This window comes from Ursus arctos, unplaced genomic scaffold (genome assembly GCF_023065955.2).
Source record: "Ursus arctos isolate Adak ecotype North America unplaced genomic scaffold, UrsArc2.0 scaffold_1, whole genome shotgun sequence".
NCBI lineage: Eukaryota > Metazoa > Chordata > Mammalia > Carnivora > Ursidae > Ursus > Ursus arctos.
In genome coordinates this window covers 38,747,391-38,769,575 of record NW_026622763.1, presented here as the reverse complement: position 1 = coordinate 38,769,575, position 22,185 = coordinate 38,747,391, and the positions used below count along the sequence as shown (strand labels likewise).

Here is a 22,185-nt window from a genome sequence, read left to right as displayed (position 1 = left end):
TTTGTTTATGTAAATCAAAAGGCTGCCATTAATTCAGCAAGTGGGGCTGCCCAGCGACAAAGAAGGTGGTGATTGGCTGGATGCTTGCTCTTGGGCTGGTGGCAAATCTGTCAAATCCTATTGCTTTAGTTCTAAGCTCTATCTGGACACCTTTAGGAAAAGCAGCTCGTTATTATGTACTGAAGCAAATACTTCGTATTCTTAGAGTAGGAGTTGGAACTATAGAACTTGAAGGGAAGAGAACGCATCTATCAAGGATCTTTTCACTCAGTTTCCCCGAAGCTCTCTCTGCGCTCTTGGACTCAACCGTACATCATGACAGACGTTCCAGGGACACTCAGTCAGGCTGAATGCAATGGGGATACGCCACCTGAAAATGGTCAACAACCAATCACTAAAACAAATGAGGAAGCCAGTGATGTGGGTGGTACCCCACCATATTACAGGGTAGACCCCCGTCTTGAAGACTTACCCATAGAAAGAAATCAGGAGAAAAGTAAAAAATTGCAAGGGAATATGCTAGTCAACTGGTCCACCGATGAGAAGATTCTAAAAGGTAAAGCATTTTCCTTTCTCTTTGATTTGCTTGATTTAATTTGTAAACTCACTCGTGATTCTTTTGATAAACTGTTATGACAGGAATGTGCTGTCCATCCTCCCACCCATGTTCCTGCCCAAATGTGGTCTCTTATTCTACTGGCACTGGATAGCTAAGGACCAAATCTCTGCCTCAGGCCAAATCCAGGCTTATTTATTTGATAACTTTATGACGCTGGACAACTTCACTAGCCTCCTGAAGCCTTAGCTTTCTCGGTTAGCAGAAGGTGGAAATGTAAGGACTGACATTTGTAGGTTTGTCACGAGGATTACTAAGTGTTGGTTAAATGTTAACTACTGTTATTTATTATTATTATGGACAGCCCCATTATTATTTAAGCAAAGGAAAGTCAGCATTTCAAATTTTCCTTCTGAAATATACCTGAACGTATCTGAATTCATGGTTCTATAACTTATATAGATGGAAAAGGAGAGGTTATCCTTATGTTTATAAGTAGGAACCAATGAAGAAATGAGTTGGGAGAGTGAAATAGTTACTTTTCAAATCAAATCGATCTACCTACCTAGAGTCTAAACTGATAATTTATTTAAACTTGAACTGCTTAAATATTACAGCATTAATCTTGTGGGTTTTTTTCCCCCCAGAAAAACCAGAAGAGAATCTTTTTATTGTTCATAAGGCTATTACAGATCTTTCTCTCCAAGAAACAAGTGTTGATGAAATGACATTCAGAGAAGGTGAGAGCAACTTCCATTTTGTACACAGACATTGTCTGACTGAATATGGATGGCAGTTTTTGCATGGGAGGTTGTGTGAGTGTGATGTTGAAAAAGCAATCCCAGCAATGCCTTCAGAAGCTCCAAGCCGCTCCAGGCAGGTAAGGGAGTGCTCTTGAGTATCTGTGGGCTTCACCTTCAAAGGTATTCCAGAAGCATCAAGCCTGAGACTGCATGGATTGGTCTAACTGATTGACATGCCTTGATCTGACAAAATGGTATCAGTCTCTTAATAAGTTAGTCCACTAAATCAATCCTTTTGTAGGATTTATTTAGTGTCCCTAAATCTGTTTCAGGCACCTTGTGAAATGCGAATGTTTTAAAAATGGGTTTATCCTAAAAGTTTACCGTTGACATACATTTAAAAATAAGATTATAAATTTATTTGATCTATAGAAAAATTCTAGGCCCCTATGTAAGCAGAAAATGGTTATCTAATTCTTGTCAAAGAAATCTCCCAGGTGATGAAGCTAATTTTAATTGTGTTCTTTCAGAAAGTGAGAGAATAAGAAGAACATTGATTTTTAAGTGACTTATATTTCAAATAAACTCAAGAGACTAAGAAACACAAAATCTTTTAGATTTTACTTCTAAGAAGATACCTACATTGACGCAATTTCCAAATCAAGTGCAGGATAAACACGTATTAATTAATCACTCATTTCCTCTTTTGCAACCATAAACATCTTATCTCAAAACTGAAGTTGGTTCATTAGACCTTGAGCAATTTAGCTTAGTTAGGACCATAATAGGCAAAACATGGAAGAGATTTTTTTTTTTTTAAATATTGGAACATCACATAAAATAGTAGATGCCAAGGAAGATAGGGATTTGATTGGCAGTTTCTTGGGTTTGTCCACTTTGCCTGGACACCTCTCAGAGTTATCTGCTATCCCCATGTAGTGGTGGAATAGCCATTATTGTAGTAATGTAGTAAGGGACAACAACTATTAAGCTTTTACATTATCACAGGTAATTTATAAAACTTAAGCCTGAAGCCCCATGAAATGAACTAAATGACTTCTCTGCCCTAATCTTTCTGTTCCCAAGGTAGCAAGCTCTCACAGGCAGGGATCTCAAAGTACATCTAGAGACCCTTTCAAAAAAATTTTTTTTAAGATTTATTTATTTATTAAAGATTTTATTTATTTATTTGACAGAGAGAGACAGCCAGCGAGAGAGGGAACACAAGCAGGGGGAGTGGGAGAGGGAGAAGCACGCTTCCTGCCAAGGAGGGAGCCCAATGCGGGGCTGGATCCCAGAATGGCGGGATCATGCCCTGGGCCGAAGGCAGATGCTTAATGACTGAGCCACCCAGGCGCCCCTAAGATTTACTTATTTACTTGGGAGAGAGAGAGCGCATGCAGACATGCAACGGAGAGAGGCAGAGGGAGAAAGAGAGAGTCTCGGGTAGACTCTGAGCTGAGAGTGGAGCCTGACTCGGGGCTCTATCTCACAACCCTGAGATCACGACCTGAGGTGAAACCAAGGGTTTGACACTTAACCAACTGCACCACCCAGGTGGCCCAAGACCCTTTCAAATATCTGATCAGGAAGTCCGCTGGGGACAACAGTTTGCTGGGATCTTTCATTTTATCAAATAGAGAATGAAAGCAGTCTGGATTTTTTAAGTAGATGGTGTCAGGGTGAATTTTTCCCTGAATGAATCCTTTTGTGTTTGGTGGAACATATGTTTCTCCTGTAAGGCACATGTTGGTGTCTTCTGTTTTCACAATGACAAACAGCTATAAAGTCTCCAAAGAGAATACTCCTGGGTTGAAAAATAGCAAGATGCTAAAAATATTGAGGAAAAACTATAATTTAAATTCAAGAAGTAATTTCATGCATGACAACTCCATGCCTGAGTCATGGAATGAGCAAAAAGATCAGCTTCTTTGGTTCTTATGGAAAAAAAGAGAATAAAAGAAAGCTTAAGATTATAGCAAACGTGCTAATGTATATTTATTTATAATGTAAAGAACAGTGACTGGACACCAACAACCTGATAGGAACTGTGTACAACCAGTTAGGAATGACAATCCCTCTTCACTTCTATCTCATTTTCACTTCCATCTCTTTTTGTAAGTTTACAGTCTGATTCCTGTCGTTGGGAAAACAAAAAAAATGAAAAGAGAATGAAAAATCTTGACTGGAAAGAGACTTGTGAACATCTTTCAGTGAAAGTAGAAAGCTGTGGTGGGGAAGGCAAAGAGGAACATTGCCTCTCACTTTATTTAAAGACTCTTATGGTGTTGAAAGGGGAAAGTGAATGGAAGCCTGACAAGCCACACAGTCTAGACAATATTTTGGAGTCACACATAGACTGCAGTTTCTCACAGAAGTCCCTTTAGAGGTGAAAGCTCAGAAAACAACCTCCACTCTAATTCTTTTTAGCATGCTCAATACATATTGTTAAGGATATGCCAACGTGATCTGTTTGAAAATTGAAATTTGACATGAATTAAGCCTTGTAAAAGTCACTGCATGATACCAAACACCTTAAGTCACTTAGTTGTTTTTAGGGGTATGTCTAACGTGACAGGCTAGTCTAGTGCTATATAGGATGACCACAATATGATTTTTAAAGCTTGGCTGTCCTAGAAACCAGTGGCAGACCTTAGATGACATTGTGTGTGCTTTGGTGGGCTTGGTGCCCCAGTTAGCCCAGCATATGACTCCTGACCATCCATGGCCCCCTGTTCCTCCTTCCACAACTGGGACTTTAGCACAGCTCTGAGAAGCGTGGGGCAAATACTGAATGTGCTACTCTGAGCATGCCCAGATGTGGGAAGTAATTGTTTTTACTACTGAAAGAAAGCCTTTTTTCTCCTGTGAGATATTTTTCTAATTTTCCTTGGAGAATATGTGTGTGTGTGTGTGTGTGTGTGTGTGTGTTTATGTAAGAGATAGGTCCAAATATTTTATTTTCCATGTTCACATTTCCAGTCACTACAGGCTAGACAGGATTTTATAAGTTTGTCTCAGGAACACCAGTCTCACTAGATACAACAGTCCACAGCAACAAAAAAAAGTTTCATGGTCAAATGAAGTTGAGTTGTCGACTTCCTGGAGATTGACAATATTCGTTGGCATTTTAAAGACTTGGATATGAAGCTTACGTAACCGTGTTTAATGCAGTATTTTCCAAACTAATTTGATAGTACAAACCATTTTATTGTGTAAATCATATTATTAACCCACAGAATAATATCTTATAAAGCATGTGTGGGGGAAATGATCATCCAGAAACATAATTTAAAGAGTAAGAGTTGGGTATTTCAATTACCAATTGATTTTGCTACAGGACATCAATGGGAGAAGATTCCTCTGAGCAGCAGTAACCAAGAAATAAGTAGACAAAAGGAAAGGATTGCTGAACAACCTCTAGAAGAGAAGGAAGAGGAGGATGGGAAGAACAAAGCTCATCAGGCAACTGAAATTGAATGGTTGGGATTTCGGAAACCTAACCAAGTTGATGTGTTGCGTTCTAAACATGAGGAGGAGCAAGAGGTTTGGGATGAAGAAATTCATGATGACGATGATTGCAATGATGAGGAAGATGAAGTTCGAGTGATAGAATTTAAGAAAAAAAATGAAGAGGGTTCTCAACTAAAAGAGGAAGGAGATGCAAATGAGGACTCCCCACCGAGCAGCCCCAGTTCCCAACCTGTGACACCCGAGGAGCAGCCAACCTTAGGGAAGAAGAGTGATATCTCTAGAAATGCTTATTCAAGATACAATACAATATCCTATCGGAAAATCAGGAAGGGGAACACCAAGCAGAGAATTGATGAATTCGAGTCTATGATGCACTTATAAACTAAATGGAACTGAGAAATTCTCCTGCCCACTAAAGCAAAAGCTAATTCTGTTTTCCTGAGATGCATCTTTGCATGTCTTATTTGAGTCATCCCCTCTAAAGACGTGAAAGCTTAATCTGTTTCGCTGTAGAATAATATGGAAGTAATCCTAGACAAAATGCAGTCTGGTAACCTCAAGTCAAAAAGCTTTAGATTCATTCGTGGGCATTTGCTTTTTAAAATTTCACTAATACAGTCTTGTGTGATGAGCACTAAACAGCAAACAGCAAGCACCCCGGGAGAATCTGGCATGATTTAGCTTTAAAAGTAGCAACACTGGGAAATACAGTTATCAAATGAAAGAGAACTACGAGAAATGACCTGTATTTTTTTGGTGTCTTTCCTCTTGTACATCGAGGGTGCTAGAAAGTCTGGTATTAAACCTCTCTTTCTTTTAAACATGTGTTTTAACTAGACACTGGCAATAAGCTGTCCAAGAAGTTTTGCCTTTCCTAGTATCTTCAGAAAAGATTTTAAGTGGTTTTCCTTGGCATCTACAGAGTGGAAAGTCTGGATAGGCCTCCTTCCTAGGTGTCACCATTCACTGAATTTTCTCGCTAGAGCGGCTCAGCAATTGTCAGTCAGGAAAATTCTGTTGACTAAATGTTGGCTTTATGCGCTCAAGATGAATAAAATCCATTGTGAGGGTGATACAGGGAGGGGCTAGAAGATTGGTGGGCAATAGACTAAAGAGTCAGATAGTTTATTTCTGTGACTGAAAATAAAATCTCGTCTAGCAGAGTTAAAGTCATTAAAAGTGAAAATGACAACTTTAGCACCATTTTAAGAAAATACCCCTCTCTATTACCACACTTTCTCTTATTAACAGTATCTCAGAATAATTTTCTTTCCTTAGAAACCCAAGACAACTGTAGTCATAACTGTACTAGTTACTACGAAAATGGAAATAATTATCTTAGAATATTTTCGAAGTAGAGTGTGAGCATGTATTTTTAGTGAGAAAGCTCTGATGGTTGTGCGGAATATATAATTTACTGGACCTCAGCCCAAATCAAGATGCTTAAAATTGTGCCTATGGAATTTCACTCAAGCCAGTGTGTCAAATAATGTACTGAATATTTATGAAAAGGGAGAGTCTATATTTATATTCTTAGATAGTTTCATAATTTTTCATTTCAGGCTTCCATATATATCACCCTGAACTTTCTGTCACCACCGATAAAGATATTTTTGGCCTTGCAAATAAAGAGACAATTCCTTATTGTCTGAGTGTAATACAGTCTTCATTGTACTATTCAACCCTTTGTTTATTTCTTTTGCATTTTGTGAAAAAACCCGGGTTAGGCCTTCTTAGATTATTGCTTATTTATGTGTAACAAATCCCACACATTCTAATGGAAATTTCTTTAATTCTTCCTGGTCATATAATATATTTCCATGGTATCATGTACTATTATTGACTGTTTACAAGACTCAACTTTGAATTCAAGATTGAAGCGCTTCTTTTATTCTTTCAAACAGATATTTTGCAACCTGATCGTGTAAAAGTTCTGTCGCTCTTCATCTGTAGAAGCTATGGATTTTGTCCTTTATAATGCAAGTTTTCAGAAGAAAGCCAGGGAAGTCAGATGTTTATTGGTAAATTTAGGTAAAAGATTGGAGCCCTCAGACAATTTCCTATTTATTTAGATCCTCTAAATCGTTCCACCTGGACAGCCTATTTTCTTTTGTGGATTACTGATGACCTCTACAATTTTCTACTTAACTTCAAAGCACAGTATTGTGTTATCCGTCATGGAACAGGAGCATATTGTTAACCTACCATCAACAGAGCCTGTATTTTTTTTTTAATAATTTTTTTTTAAGATTTTATTTATTTATTTGACAGAGATAGAGACAGCCAGCGAGAGAGGGAACACAAGCAGGGGGAGTGGGAGAGGAAGAAGCAGGCTCATAGCAGAGGAGCCTGATGTGGGGCTCGATCCCAGAACGCTGGGATCACGCCCTGAGCCCAAGGCAGACGCTTAACCGCTGTGCCACCCACGCGCCCCCAGAGCCTGTATTTTTCATTGCTCCAGCAGAAGTGTGGAGTTCTTGTGGAATTTGAGTAAGCCGGGTGGTCTATGGTGTGACATAGCCAAACGACTGGCTCTTACGGGGATCCAATACATAGTAAAACTGGCCTTTTTAGCTTCGTGTTCTTACCATATAATTAACCAAACGTGAAAGATTTTGTCAACAAAGCCTTTTTCAGGGTGTGTTCAATGAGCAAATGCTTAGTGCTTATGGGGCAGTGTAGTTAACAGAAGAGCACCAAAACTGCTCTTTGACGTTAATGCCCATTGCCCTGTGCGCCATCTTATACTAAAGCCACAGAGTTAAGTGATCATAAGTAATGTGATGGGGTTAGGTGACTATTTGATTCTTTATAATCTAGGAAAGGCAAAGGTATGGTTCTGATTTCATGAGGAACATTCAACATATTAGATGCTCTTACAAGACAAGGTAGAACACAAATTGGGAACTATACTGGCAGATTTACTGCTTTTGTGATTCGACGTTCAGGGAGGGAAGGACTCTGGTACCTGGTAGGAGGGAGAAATTGATTTATTGTGAGAATGTTGCTATTTCTTACAGGACTTTTTAATTTTTCTTAGTTTTGGGGTGAACAGGAATTAATAAAAGCTCTATTTCTTTGTCAATATAAAATTTACCTTTCATATAATGCTACATCGGAAGGCATGGAATATGTCAGAATCTATCTATCATCTGTCTACAATTTAAATAAAGAACTGATGTGTCTGACTTGCTCTCAATAAAAGTTTGTGTCCTTGTTTTTGGTGTCTAGAATTTATTTTCTTTCGCTGCCTTTAAAATTTAGGAAGAACCCTTGCATATCAGCAGCTATTAAAGACCATTAAGAAATGCTGCTTTAGAAATCAAGAGAACACCTTATTTAAATTCAAAAAGCATTATTTATTTCAAAAAGGTCTTAAAATGATTGTGTACACAATTGCAAAAAAAATTTCTGGCAGGTGGATATGTAATGTTCATGAAAAATTTGTATTATTTTTATAGGAATTGAGCTTTTGTTTTAGATACACCTTCACTCCAACAACTGAAAAAAAATATCTTTATAGCCATCAAGGTAATACATTTAAGCCATGCTGACACTTTTATAGTAATTGTTTCTGCATATTTACATGGGGTAGTACTTTTGGCACATTTTCAAATGAAGAACGGACATTTAAGTTTTTCAAAGTGTTAGGAAAAACATTTAAAATAAGTAATAATAGAGAATTATGGAAAAAGATGAAGCACCAGCGTATCATAAAGAAGAAATATGTTTGACCATCTGAGAAAGGCAACTACGTTTAAAGGCTTAACTTTCATTGCTCTATAAAAACAAGAGGGCTATAAAAAGTAATGTCAAAAGTTATAGCAAACATTTGCCAATATTAAAATATCAGACAGTAACATAATAAATATGAATACCAAAATGTGTATACAGTTCACGAGGAACATGAAGTGACTAAGCCATACAATCAATATAAACACAATGACACGGGTAGTAATCAACAGCAGAAATCACTCCACAGATACGTGGCAAACTACAAAATCAAAGGACAATACCTAGTAATTAACTGCCAGTGTGGGAGAGTTTTGGAAATGAATTTGGAAAGTAATCTGAATTTTTAGTTAGTGACCTAAAATTTCATATCTGATTCCTTCTTTATAATAACATCAATTGGAAGAGGCAGAAAAATTGGGTACTCAAAATGTTCAAATTAAACTCCAAATTCCTTTATATTCCACTGTTTCTTTTTTTTTTTTTTAAAGATTTTATTTATTTATTTGACAGAGAGACAGCCAGCGAGAAAGGGAACACAGCAGGGGGAGTGGGAGAGGAAGAAGCAGGCTCCCAGAGGAGGAGCCTGATGTGGGGCTCGATCCCATAACGCCGGGATCACGCCCTGAGCCGAAGGCAGACGCCTAACCGCTGTGCCACCCAGGCGCCCCATATATTCTACTGTTTCAATCTCGTTCTCCCATTAACAGAAGTTTTTAGGTAATCAATAAGAAAATTCACTAATTTTACCTTTGCCTTCTCTTATTTTTCTGTCCACCTCTTATAGCTAACACGTATAAAACTAGCAACATTTGGGAAGTTGTTTGAAGGAGGAGAATTAAGTAAGGCATGTGCGAAATCTGAAATGAATAACAAGCACCTTGATAATGTAGAGTTTGGTTACTCCCTTCAAGTATGGAGAATGATACCCAGAATGAAAGTCCACTGGAGATACTTTTGTCCAGAAGGCCAGATGCAGACAAAGTTGTGCACCTCAGAGAATTAAAAATACCCAAAAACATTTCATAGTTTTCTTTATATTTGTAAGTACGAACTCTTGGTCTTATTTTCTCCCACTTCAAAGCATAAAATATAGAGACTCATATATATAATTATATATACACACACATATATATGAATATATACACATATTTATCTATACGAATATATATGTATATATACATATATATTTACAAAGATCAATATGTTTTTGGTCAAGTAAAGATAATCTAGGCCCTCAAAAAATTTGTTTTTATATCTAACATAAAGGTTTGATTTTATATAGATATTTATGACTAATATCTTTGAACTGGCAAATACCAATCAATAATAAAATAGAAAGCCTCTGTTTTCAAAGAAATTGTTACTTATTTAATGGCAACTGTCAACATTAGAAACTGACCACATTAGAAGTTGCTCTATTTGCTGAAAAATGAGAGCTTTCCTGTATGTTTTTGCAAAGCAATGATTCACGTAAACTTGCAAAGAGACCCTAGCTGGAATGGTAACTACTAATTGACCCATTAGGTTGAAAACAGAGGCATTGAATCTGCTTATTGCAGTGGGATTTTTTCCTTTCTTTTAGGTACCAACGCCTACCTGAGATACCATCCATTAAATCTCATCAGGAGTATTTAATACTTTACATAGCTTACTCAAACTTGTCCATGGAATGGCTGTTTGCCAAAAATAAATATTTTGTGCATTAGCTTTGGTTAGTGTTCCTTTTCTCATTTCAAGGCATGTGGCTCATAGCAATTTTTGAATAACCTACACAAAAGTTGTTGTAAAAGCACGATGGTGACAATCTACACAACAAAGTAAAAGTTACAGGTTTTGGTTTGTATTTTAAATTAAAGGACTCTTCAATGTTTTACTTCCCACCTCTGTTCAAACTGAACAATCTGTCAGCTTTGAATAATGGTTGGGGAAAGAAAGAGTTGGCAGTATTATTTACAGGGAAGCTATTCCTCTATGTCTGCTTCTCCTTCTCATATTTGTTATAGGAAATGGAAAAGAATATGTCCTGCATGAAGTCAAGGAGATAGACCACTGCAAAGCATGTGGGGATAGCTACCACTAAGGCTACATTTCAGTTGATTAACAGAAAGGGTACAGCCTCTTTATCACAGCCAAGGAATACCTAAGGCATTTGACTTCACAATGAAGGGATTTTAACCTAGCCCACCCCAGATGACCACCTTATGTAAAGAAAAGAACAAATCATAGAAGCATGTTGTCATCAAAGAGACTCTTTTCTTCTTCTCCTTCTTCCTCTCCTCTTTCCTCCCTTTCTCCTCCTTCTCCTTCTCCTTCTTTCAGCCAGATAGAATGGAAACTAGATTTTAATTTCTTACTAGTGGGATGATCTTAGATAATACCCCTTAGCCATCCTTCTTGCCTGCATAATGAGGACAGTAAGACCTAACTCACTGAGTTGTGCACAACAGTGAGATGGAACACAATTGGTGCCTAGCACATGGTAGGTACTCAAAGATAATCAGTTCTCATCTGTCTTTCCCTTATTCCCTATAAATTCCTTGTTTGTACCAAAGATATTGGGACCCTCATCAGAGGCATAATTTCTTTTCTGTGTTTGAACATGGAAGTTAAAGTTGTTAAAACAAATAAAGATGGTACTATCTGGCCAGCCTCAACCCCACTCTCTTGCATGAGAACCCCTTAAAAACAATCCTAAGCCATTCATAAATTCATGGTTGACTGGAGAATTTGAATTCCTATATACTATAATTGGTATCTTTGCCCCTCTACAATCCCTAAGGCAATACTATAAGCAAGGTGTTTTCATATCTAAGAGAGTAGTTCCAAATTAGTTGTGGAGAAACTAACAATACATTGTGATTATGGCATATGGTGGTTTTTGGCCCTGTGAATGACAACTGATTGAATGTCAGCAAGCAGAATTGAGCAAATTTGATGCTGGTGATAAAACATGGTTGTACCAACAACAGCTGTGTCATCCTTCAGGGAGAAGCTCTGGGTAACTGTTGAAAAAGAGAAAGGAACCGTGCAAACCAAAAGGTTCAGAAGCACTCAGATGGTCTGGTAAGTTAGTTTTTGATCAAATAAGTCCTGTAAAATATCAAAACTATGCTTGTGTTTAAAGTAACAAGATGTCTAGACATTTCCCTAAGAAAAGGCAATGACTCAAGCCAATCCAGGGAAAACTCTGAAGTCTTCCACAGCCTCCTACTGAAGAATATACGGTTGAATAGGACCCTAATGCGTCCCACTAGGGGTTTCTCACTAGAAGTATCAGAGGTCTAGTAGCATTTACACCTTTATTACAGTCTTCTGAAAACAAAATGTAGAGGGTAATGCTTAAAAAAGTGTTGGTAGGAGATTTCACAATTAGTCAGTATTCTTAAATTTAGGCTTATACAATTTCCAATTAGTGATTACTTCCTCGCATCTTAGAGTAGTTGAACAAATACATGGTAAAAGCTCTTTTTAAAATTCTTTCCAAGAGCGAACACGTCACGTATGAAAACAATCCTTTGCTATATTGACAACGTAGGTTCCAATAAGCTTCATATTATGTGAAGGTGAAGTCAGGATACACTGAACACACTGTAGAAGGTTTTTTGTGAAAAACATTCAAATTTCCTTCATTGGTTTGCCCCAAGGTAAGTGTTTCCGAACTGTAATTCATCTTTTTCTGAACAGGAGTCATCAGACTGGGGGCAAAAAACCTTTCAACATTTTTGCAGTTATGCGAAGAATTGCATGAGGCACTCAGCATACTCAGTTCGGTCAGCAGTTCAGTTAGTCCTTTGGCAACTGACTTGTGTTTTATCCCCCATATGGCTCTGTTTTGAAAAGAATTATCTCATTTTCTAGTCATTCTCTTATCTCATCTGCAATGTCAACTATCTGAATAAAACATCTTAAATATGATGCAAATAGGCAGAACCTTTTCCCCTTCTGAGACATGGTTATAGCTCTGCTTTTGTGCAATTAATTGGGAGATAAAATTAAATTTTAAATAAGCAGTCAGAACTAAAGATGCCCAGTTTAACCATCAGCTCAATTGAACAAAGCTTTGTTTTTACATTAACAAGCAGAGAGCATGGTTTTCCTCCAGAGACCCAACCCCAGCAAAAAGGCTTCTGTCTCTCTTTCTTAAGAATGCTGTGGAACAGGTTTAGGCCAGAGGCCTGGGGCACTGGACTGAGCCCTGCCTCTGGAGATCCAAATTCTAATCCTCATCTCTCACTAACTGGTGTGGGACTCTTAGACAGGTAATATGATTTCTGGGCATCAATTTTTTTTTTAATCAAAAATCAATATAAAGGATGTGAGGATTTCTAGAATCTCTTCTGATATGACTAAATAATGGCATATATAAGGTTAGGAATTCAATGTGGATTGAAAAATATTGGACCTTTCCCCAAATTTATCAGTGTTCTCATTAGACCCACATCCACGGCCTTATCTCCCACCCCCACCCCACAGAGGTGTCAGATTCCTTTTCTTTTCTGGCCAAATCTATGTCAATTTTTTTCTTAACTCTCTTCCAGAGGGTTGCTTACCTCATTCTCTTCCCCTTTCATTATGTTCCCTACATTTTATTTCTACTTTGAAATCTTTTAGAGCTTATTTTCAGCATACTTCATCCCTGTGAATGCCGTTAAATCTAAAGGCGTATTTTCTATAAATCCTTAATAATTTTCAGTGCTCTGTTGCTGCTTTATTTGTTTCAGCTCCTCTTATTTGGTCTTACATTACAGTGTGTTCAACAATTAAGTGTATTTTTGGTGATTACAGTGCATTGTGACCCAGCCTCTTCTTTGCCTTTTTTTTTCTTTTTTAATTTCCACCTAAGTCTAGGAAGTTACTAATACGGCTGTTTTTTTAAAGTGTAACTTTAAAAAGCACAAAATGAATTGAAACAATGTCCCATATCTAGAACTGAATAAGCATTTGACTTCCTCACTTAGTTTTTTTCCACTGACTCAGATTGGGGGAAAAAAAAACAACAAAAAACAAAAAACCATTATGTAGTCATCTCGATCAAAGTCCTCCCATTGAGGAGTATGATGCCGATGGTCTTTCAAACTGTTAGGTGAACAGGCGTGTAGCTGGGAGGGACTTCACCAAGATGACAGCTGTGTGTTTCTGAGGTCTTTTAGCTACAGGAGCTCAAGTAATTTTTTAAATAATAATAATAAAAAAAAAAGCAAATAAAAGACTAGGTTCTCATTGATTATACCTACTTGTGGGCCAAAAGAGCTGGTTATTATCAAACTCAGTCATCGTGAATATCATTGTACTTCCTCAAGTACTTTTGGCTTCATTTCCTATATTTCCTGTTACCTGTTTGATTGCATGGGGAAGTTTGCGTGCTGAGGTCCATCCAGCACGAGGCAGGAAGCATGCGATTCAAAAGGCCACCTAGAGCTGAAGACGGGCTCCAGTTCAACGTTAGGTTGTTTCCCTGAGCTCACTTTTGGTTTCTCAAATATTGTGGGTTTTTAAATCTCCTATTCAAATGCTATTAATTTTGAAAATGTAAACTACCATGGAGAAATACAGTCCCCACATCCACTGTCATTTTCACAGTGTCTAATGGGTTTACTAGATAAAAATATTAGTTGTTCTTTAGTCTTCATAATATTTTTCAAATTTCCACTTTTGGTATTGCTTCTCTGGGCCACAAGCAGCGACTTTCAGGGTCTTCTGATAAATATTTCCTTCTAAGCATAACAACTGATGATAGTTCCCAAAAACAATATGATTCACCTGGAAAGAAAGGGGATCTGGGAATGAGCCACATGAATTTGACAGCTGAAATATAAAGAAATGAAAACTAATTAAAAAAAAGATAATTACATTTTTGATTCCTTAGGAATTCTTCTGAACTAAATTAACAACAGGACCACAGCCTTTGGACTGTATTAAATTTGTCTCCATCTCAAACTAACTTCTCACTTCTTCAAGATACAAGGCTTTTAAGACTTTTACGACTTCCTCGGGGAGGAAGCAGAAGATGTATTTTCCGATGACGGGTCTGATAACTGTATTACTTAAAGGAAATAATTCCATATGGCATTTATTATATTTGATGGGTGATGGTTCTCTGATTGATGGTGATCATGAAAAAGCAGCCGTCACAAAAAGTGAGTCAGTTAAGTTCTCAATTAAGTTCATACCTTAGAATGTAAACATGGAATACAAAGTGCTAGAAATGATGTATTTACTTATAAGCTACCCACTGTAATCTCTGGTAGTATGTAATGCCTGATGTCCAGAAAATTCAGATATAATTAGAAAAAAGTCAAAGGTATTTCAGAAAGTTCTATTATTGATTAATATTTATGGAATATCCTAGAAATAATAGTTAACCAACTTAGAACTGGCTCATGGCTTTATAATTTTTTTCATCTATTAATCCTCTCAATTTTCCATAACTATGACAAAGATAATCTTAATTATATGTATATTGTTTTGAAATATTTTTTAAAAAATATACCAAATAGGGGTGACTTCATAATAGTTTATTTTAAAGATGTTCCTACAAAACCATTGTCATCCTTGTAAGACTTGGGAAATATGATGTTTGGGTATGCTCAAGGCTTTGTAAAGGAGTTGGCCTTGAGCAAAATCATCCCGGATTATCTACAACATTCTGCCAGTGGATTGTAAAGAGGTAATTGAATAACTTGTCCCTAACCTAAAGACAGTTGATGAAGGGACCAGTGATGGAGAGTCATTCCATGTCACAGTACCTAGGAGTTACTTATGAAAAAATTTCCTCTTCGGTGTCTATAATCCCCAGTATTTGGGGTGGGCTCTCCTAGAGAATATATTTTAAATGCAGATTAGAAATGTATACTTTTAACAATTCTTTGGTATTCAGGGTCAAATTCACTGTTACCCTATTTCCTTCTACAAAGCTCTCAATTCCTAATGCTAAAGGGAGAGACATGTTCCTATTATTCAGTCTTTTTCTCCATTTCTTTTTTAAAGAATTACCATACCTTGGAGGACTCAGGAGATTCAGTATGAAAATTACCAAAATACTGAAAAAATAAGGAAAACTATTATCAAGATATTCATCTCCATGACATCAAGCAGCATGGAAAGGGGAACTTAAGGCAGAAGGCAGCTGTGTGACATGCTACAAATTCATAGGCACAAGCAGCATCAGGAAACATTGAATTTTTGCCATCTTAATTAAATTACTCTTTACAAATTGGCTTACCATTTAGAGGAACCAAAATTAAGCCTATATAAAAATCAGCTAATAAAGGCTTAAGTTTTCAAAGGGGCCAACCCAGTTTATAAATAAGACCTATGTGATTTAAAGGCTGCTTGCTCCTAAATATTTTCTCATTAGCCTGATTTTTTTTTTCTGGTAACAGATTCACTTCTGGAGATGAAAAGTATGTTCTCATTCTCATCCTTTCTCACCCCTGACCCCACCTCCAGCTTTTTTTGGCATAAGGTTAAGCAAGCAGAAGATAATGTTTGATAGATGTTCATGGATTTTTCCAACACTACACAACAGTAATTGCTGCACTAGTAATTCCTAATTTTTCTAAATAACTCAATAATAGTCATTATCACTAAAGAGAAAAAAAAAATGCCCAGAAGGTACTGAAATATAACAGAGAAGATTGAAAGGGAAGAAGTTTGGAAAATATGTTGCTCAAGCCCTGATTTAGACCCCAAGTAGGAAGAAAAATGCCATGAAGGGAATAGTCACTGGTTGTGACATCAAAAGAAATGGAGGCACCCGGGGGGGGGTGTGCTTTGGGGACAACCCTGAGCAAGATGATGGTCTTCATATACCCAGTACATTTTGTGGATTTGGTGGTTACTTGCCAGTAGGATAATAGAAAATTTAAGAAGGTTGGCCTGAAATTATTTTTGTCACTCCAAGATCTTACACCAAAACTTATGACTTTGTATCTTGTTAAAACAGAATTGGAGAAACCGATCAAGACTTTGACATTTATCATTCTGAGAGCGAATAGGGTAGAGCAGGGGCGGTCTGGTAAATATTAACAACTGGACCTCTAGGAAAACATCCCTGGATTAGTAGCATGGGTTTACAGAATTCCTCCCATCGTGGCTGGTTTAAGCTACCAGGGTCATGTCACTGAATGTGATGGTGGCAAGTGCACGTGCACACTGGCAGCTCCTACGAGCAGGTGGGAGCTGCCTCCACCTGTTGAGGCCCAGGTCTCTGGGAATGAGGGGGTGGGGTGAGAAAAAGTCTCCCTTTATGGAAAGGAGGCAGAATGCCGAAAAGCAGAGTCATGCTAAAGTGCAGAGCTTGTCGGAAGCACACTGCTTCTTGCTTCCCCCATATACTCTCCCTACGGGCCTCTCTGGGAACCAGTCAGAGCCAGTTCTAGCCTCTGAGCATGATTTTTGGCAGTTAGTTGACTGAAGTGAATGGCTTATAGAAACAAAGATGCTGATAGCTATATAACCAAAGAAACGGGTGGCTTATATTTAAAATAACAGATTTCAAATACATTTTGTAAAAGAAAAAAAGGCATTGACAATTTACAAAAATATCCGTTTATCTCTCTGTATGAACTTTTACGCTGCCTCTAGTTCTCACAAACACACTGAAAGCTTCTGATTGAGGATGCGGACAAGGAGAGCTTTACGTCCCATTTAATGGGAAGTTGGATTTGCGATAAAGAAGAGGGACACATATTTTGCTTACCAGCTCTGGATGAAAGACTGATGTTGATTTATGCAGCCATCTTAGCCCTTTGTTTCTGTTATCACAAGGGTGCAGGCCCAGGGCCCCGGTATTGGGGACGGGAGCTAAGCACCACTCTCCATGTTTAATAAGTCTTAGCCAGGTGTAATTAAATTGCTGACGCTGTTGGGAAATGAACAAGGAGAAGGTCACTTCAGGCAACAAATACAGGTAGGGGCTTTGCCAAACATTTTGGTTAGCAATGGTTAAGGATATAAGCACTCTGATCAAATGTTTTGTACCCAAATCCTGGTATTGCCACTTTTGATTCTGAGAGCATGGGCATATTATTACCATATCTAATTTCATTTTTATCATTTTTAAGTTGGATCGCATTTGGGTGTATCTCAGACTGTTAAGTGCTTAGCACACAGTAAGCCGTCAAGAAATGTGAGTTGCAATAATAAAAATTATTGAGTACAGTTAGTATATATCTGCAAATGGAGGTCATTTCAGGTGTTCTGAATCCCAGACAAGCCTGGTGCTTGAAGCAGTGAAACATTCAAACCATCTGTAGGCATTTGGGCCATAAGGAGATCCAAGTCACAGTCCTAAATTACTTTGGTGGAAATTATTATGCTTCTTTGTTTAAGACCATCGAGATTACCAGACTCCTAGAGCTTTGTAGGAAAGGGTAAAAATCTTTCTTTGCTGATCGCAGAAAGAATCATCAGGTTCTGTTCTGTTAGCATCCGCTAGTTCCTAAGAACCACCCTTGGAGAAGTCCAGGGGAGTTGCCAATGTCAAAAATAAATACCGATTCAGGTAATGGAACCATGTTTTCAGTTTTTATAAGTAATTTTTCCAGTTATTTACACCCTAGTACTATCTGCCTTGTCAATTTATTCTAAGTCTGTGGGTCTGCGGGAAGTTTGTTGTTTTGCACCAATGTGAACATTAAAACAAAACAAAAAAATAGACTGCTGGTAAAAACTACCTAAATGCTTTTACCTCGTGAATCATTTGTAATGTAACTGAGATTTAACTTAGATTATCAAGTATGTCATTGGGTTAGACCTCACCACTCAAAGGGTGGTCTCTGGACCAACATCAGCATCACCTGGGAGCTAGTTGGAACTGCTGAATCTCAGCCCCACCACGGACCTATTGAATCAGAAATCTGTATTGTAACAAACTTCCCAGGTGATTTGTGCGCACATTAAAATTTGAGAAGCATGATCTTATGTCATAATACAAGGGCGTCATGTGGCTACTAGGAGAAGCTAGACATTACCTTTAAAAGGGACATCTCAGCTGGTTGAAAAGTTAATAGCTAAGGGGACTTTTTAGGTAAAGTGAAGGCTAAGGCTCGGTGGTTCAATCCTCGGGCTTTATTCCTTTACAGGTTTTTGGATGAGTGCTATAATCTGGCTTGGTATTAAGCTTCATTAATTCTGCCAAAATAAGTTCCCTTCCTCCAGGTCCCTTTACTTTTTATTATTCAAACAAACTACAAGCTAAAAGTGAGTAACAAGACAAAAAGGGAGCTGGGCGTTTGTAGAAAGCTGGGGCTGCATAGTCATACTTTCGCCTCCCAGCATCCCCTTGAGACACTCAGTCGTTATCCAGACCACAACTTGGATCTTCATATAAAATACTGGTGAATCAGGCACAGAAAATCACAAGAAGAATGAGTCTCGAAGGATTGAATTAAATAATACTACTTTCATATAATTTGGACTACTTGTGGTTTTATTTTGTAATTTATGACTTTATTTCCTCTTTGAATTGTTAATACGAGTTGTATCTTTCAAATGATTTTTGACACTTTTCTCTTCCCTCTGCCTCCTTTCTTTCCTAATTAAGAAAGAGCTCCCTCAGCGTCAAGTTTACAATCCATAGCTGTATTATAGCAACAGAGAGGACAAAAATGTCTTTTCAGCTTTGAATTAAGAGGCAGAGAGGAGATGTGCTCAAAAATAGAAGCAATATCTCTAAGTCAAAGCAAACAGGTAAATCTGGGGAAGCCTGGATTCTCATCACAAAATAATTTCTTTACCAAAGAGTGATCTACAATTTTAGGAGGCTGAGTACTACTCATGGGTTGATGTTTCTATGAGTTTTGTTTGACATCCAAACCAGTAGTATCTGCACAGAATGAGAATGGGTGGGGAACATACGCTGAAGGGGGAGGTACCATCAGAGCTCACCTCCCGCTCTGCAGAGTCTCTGTTCTCCCTGGCCCTCTTCCTCCCCTAACCATTGTGTTCTGAGTCGTCAGAGATTTGCTAAAGGGTTTTCCACCAGGGATCATGGATTATGTAATTTGCATCACTCCCTCAATATGTAGGAGAATGGGGAAAAGGGGACTGAATCAGAATAAAATTGCACCCTTAGACTATTCAAAAATATGCTCTGCCTTTATTTCCTTTATTATTTTATCTTTAGATGTGATTTTTTATTTTTCCCCTTTTTTTGTCTTATTGTAACAGTGAACATTTGCGGGGCACTGAGTGTTAAATATTGTTCTACATGCTTCATCCGTATGACATAATTTGACCCTCAAACCTGATTTAGGGGTAGGTGCTGTTATAACTGCTATTTACCTAAAGGATAAAGGATTTGCAAAGTTAACACATTTTTGGAAGTGATGGATCCAGAACTGGGTCCCTAGTGGGTTGACTTCAGTACTCAGTCTTACTCCCTTGGTCAGTATCTTTACATTTAGTTGTGGGTTGTCTTATCACCAACCTTATGATAATGTAGAAATTTATAAATTAATTATTGTTTGTACAGGAAAAATAAATTTCTCAAGTGAGCAGTAAGTGTACCATACTCTGCTCTTATCAGGTACACCTGCACCATCTATCAACGGTGCCTATGATGAGAGAGGAAACCCAGCCCAGCGTACCTTGCTGCTCCCATCACAGTCTTCCAAAGTGGCTGTGGTGTTTTCAATGGAAATGCATTTGCCCAAGGCCACATTAATAAGCTAGGGAACAAAATATAAAATATGCATTAAGAAAAAAAATATTTTAAAGTAGAATAAGACATTCAGAAAACACAGACTATAAAACTATAATAAGGTAAAAAAGATAGTTAAGTTGATAGCTTAGCATTACTTAGCACTATGCGATTTTATTGGTTGCTATCTCTCACAGAGACATAATGTAATCTTGCTAAAGTACAGCTTCAATCTGTCAATTTAGGCCTATGATTCAGCCACAGAGCCAACAAACAGAAGCTTTTAATTAACCCTTGCCTGGAATGCTGAATAGGGAATGAGCAAAAGGTAGCATGAAAAGTAGTTATTTTCTTGTCTCAAGTTTTTTTGATGCATACATTAAAAGTCAATGCACAGACTTGCAATTTAATCAAACCAACAGTTATGGGCTCTGTTCCCTGGCTGACCCCTTCAATCCATTTCCCTGCTTAGGCATACTGAATCATAGATAAATTGAGTCCTTCAAAGAACAGCAGATTCCAGCTGATTCCCTGTCAGAATCTTCCTAATGACTCAGGCAAGCTACATTTCATTACAGGAAAGTCACGAAAGCTAATACAGAGCCAACCTTAAAGGCACTATCTGGCAGGCCCCCAGGTTTTTAATGGATTTGCAGGGTCAAATATGGAGGCAGCTTTCTATAAGTCACCATTTAATGCAGAAAAATGATTCCCTTGCCCAGTTTGACATCTTGGGCAAGGCTAACGAGATGGTGAGTTAATAGTGCAATTTAGACTTCTTAGATCTCTAGAAGAGCTATGTAGAGTCAAGTCTACACTCAGGAAAGCCTTCTGAGCTGGCAGGTGGTGAAGTCTTCATTGGCAGGAACACTGTTTGTGCCCCCTCCTGTTCCAGGGCGCCTAACACAGAGCCCTGACTCTAAAGTGTTGCCCGATGAAGCTGTGTAGCTCAGAGTTGTAAGCCTTCATAACACGGCGCTCAGTGGGATGGTCCTCACTTTTACATGCATAGCTCAGCTTACAAGAAAGTCAGGGGCATCTTAGGAGACCATAAAATGCAGAAAACAAAAGAAAACAAAAGAAAAGAAAACAAAACAAAAACCTTTAGCAAATGGGAAAATTGCAAATACTGGTAGGAAAGGGACCGACATTGTAAGGACAGTAGAAAAACATGCGTAAGCCAGAAAGCTGGAACTGCAGTCTTCCACATAAAGATGGATGACCAAAGAATCGGACCCTCAGCAGAATGGTGTCCTGGGAAAAACAATTTACCCGGTAGCACAAGGAGACAAGGAAGCTAGACTCTCCCTTGGGAATCTGAACCTTACGTAGACCTTCATTTGGGTTTGAGATGTACGTTTACACTACTTCCATCGGATAGGAACTTTGACAGACATAAAAATAGTACCAGACTGGGGGCATCTGGGTGGCTCAGTTGGTTAAGGGTCTGCCTTTGGCTCAGGTCATGATCCCAGGGTCCTGGGATCCAGCCCTGCATCAGCTCAATTCCAAGCTTCACAGCAAAGGGCTCCTGCTCAGTGGGGGAGTCTGCTTCTCCCTCTCTCTCTGCCCCCCCCCAGGCTCATGCTCTCTCTCAAATCAATCAATCAATAAATAAAATCTTTAAAAAAAAAATAGTACCAGGTTGGTTACTTCTGGGGTGGCTGGCATGTAAAACAACTCTGGAAGGACAGAATTTCCATCAGAAATCTTCAAAGAAAGCTCTATTCACAATGTAAAGTGACAAATATGGGAAGACACAATCCACCGTTAGTAAATGGAGCAGTCAGGACGCCCAGAGGAATCACAGAGCAGGGCGCCCAGCGGAGATTTAATAGAAATGCATGAAAGGAGGATAGGCCTGGAGATTAAAGAAAGGAAATGTGCTCCAATTGTTCTCTGGATTTTAACAGACATAAATATAAACTTCTGTATTTGTGGATTCTGTCTTCCCACGGGTTCGGAAAACTCTGGCTTCAATACAGCTGAACAGGTCGTACTGCTCCAGAACCTCGCAGAACCTCCAGTACGTT

General features: G+C 38.2%; 2 protein-coding genes across 3 annotated transcripts in view; one reads left to right on the top strand and one right to left on the bottom strand.

Moving 5' to 3' along the window:
- Nucleotides 1-309: 309 nt before the first annotated feature.
- On the top strand, nucleotides 310-5,154 carry ERMN (ermin). 2 transcript variants are annotated; one of them, XM_026492765.3, is made up of 3 exons: nucleotides 310-556; nucleotides 1,204-1,296; nucleotides 4,640-5,154. In XM_026492765.3, exons 1-3 carry the CDS (start codon nucleotides 316-318, stop codon nucleotides 5,152-5,154), a joined length of 849 nt encoding a protein of 282 aa, XP_026348550.2. In that variant the 5' UTR covers nucleotides 310-315. The 2 variants fall into 2 exon arrangements, with proteins under 2 accessions (XP_026348550.2, XP_044237604.2); XM_044381669.2 differs by having other exon boundaries at nucleotides 316-556; nucleotides 1,264-1,296.
- Nucleotides 5,155-7,094: 1,940 nt separating this feature from the next.
- GALNT5 (polypeptide N-acetylgalactosaminyltransferase 5) overlaps nucleotides 7,095-22,185 on the bottom strand; it is a 49,239-nt gene continuing 34,148 nt past the window's right edge. The window contains exons 8-10 of the mRNA XM_026492767.4: nucleotides 20,100-20,180; nucleotides 17,210-17,371; nucleotides 7,095-14,268 (exon numbers count right to left, since the gene is read on the bottom strand). Coding sequence (XP_026348552.2) covers nucleotides 14,128-14,268; nucleotides 17,210-17,371; nucleotides 20,100-20,180 — 384 coding nt within the window. The 3' untranslated portion in view covers nucleotides 7,095-14,127. The remainder of the gene's footprint in view (nucleotides 14,269-17,209; nucleotides 17,372-20,099; nucleotides 20,181-22,185) is intronic.

Excerpts from the sequence above, each read along its gene's own strand:
- ERMN (XM_026492765.3), top strand. The coding sequence starts at position 316 with ATGACAGACGTTCCAGGGACACTCAGTCAGGCTGAATGCAATGGGGAT. Across the intron at positions 557-1,203 it reads CGATGAGAAGATTCTAAAAG|AAAAACCAGAAGAGAATCTT; the intron begins GTAAAGCATTTT and ends TTTTCCCCCCAG. Across the intron at positions 1,297-4,639 it reads TGAAATGACATTCAGAGAAG|GACATCAATGGGAGAAGATT; the intron begins GTGAGAGCAACT and ends ATTTTGCTACAG.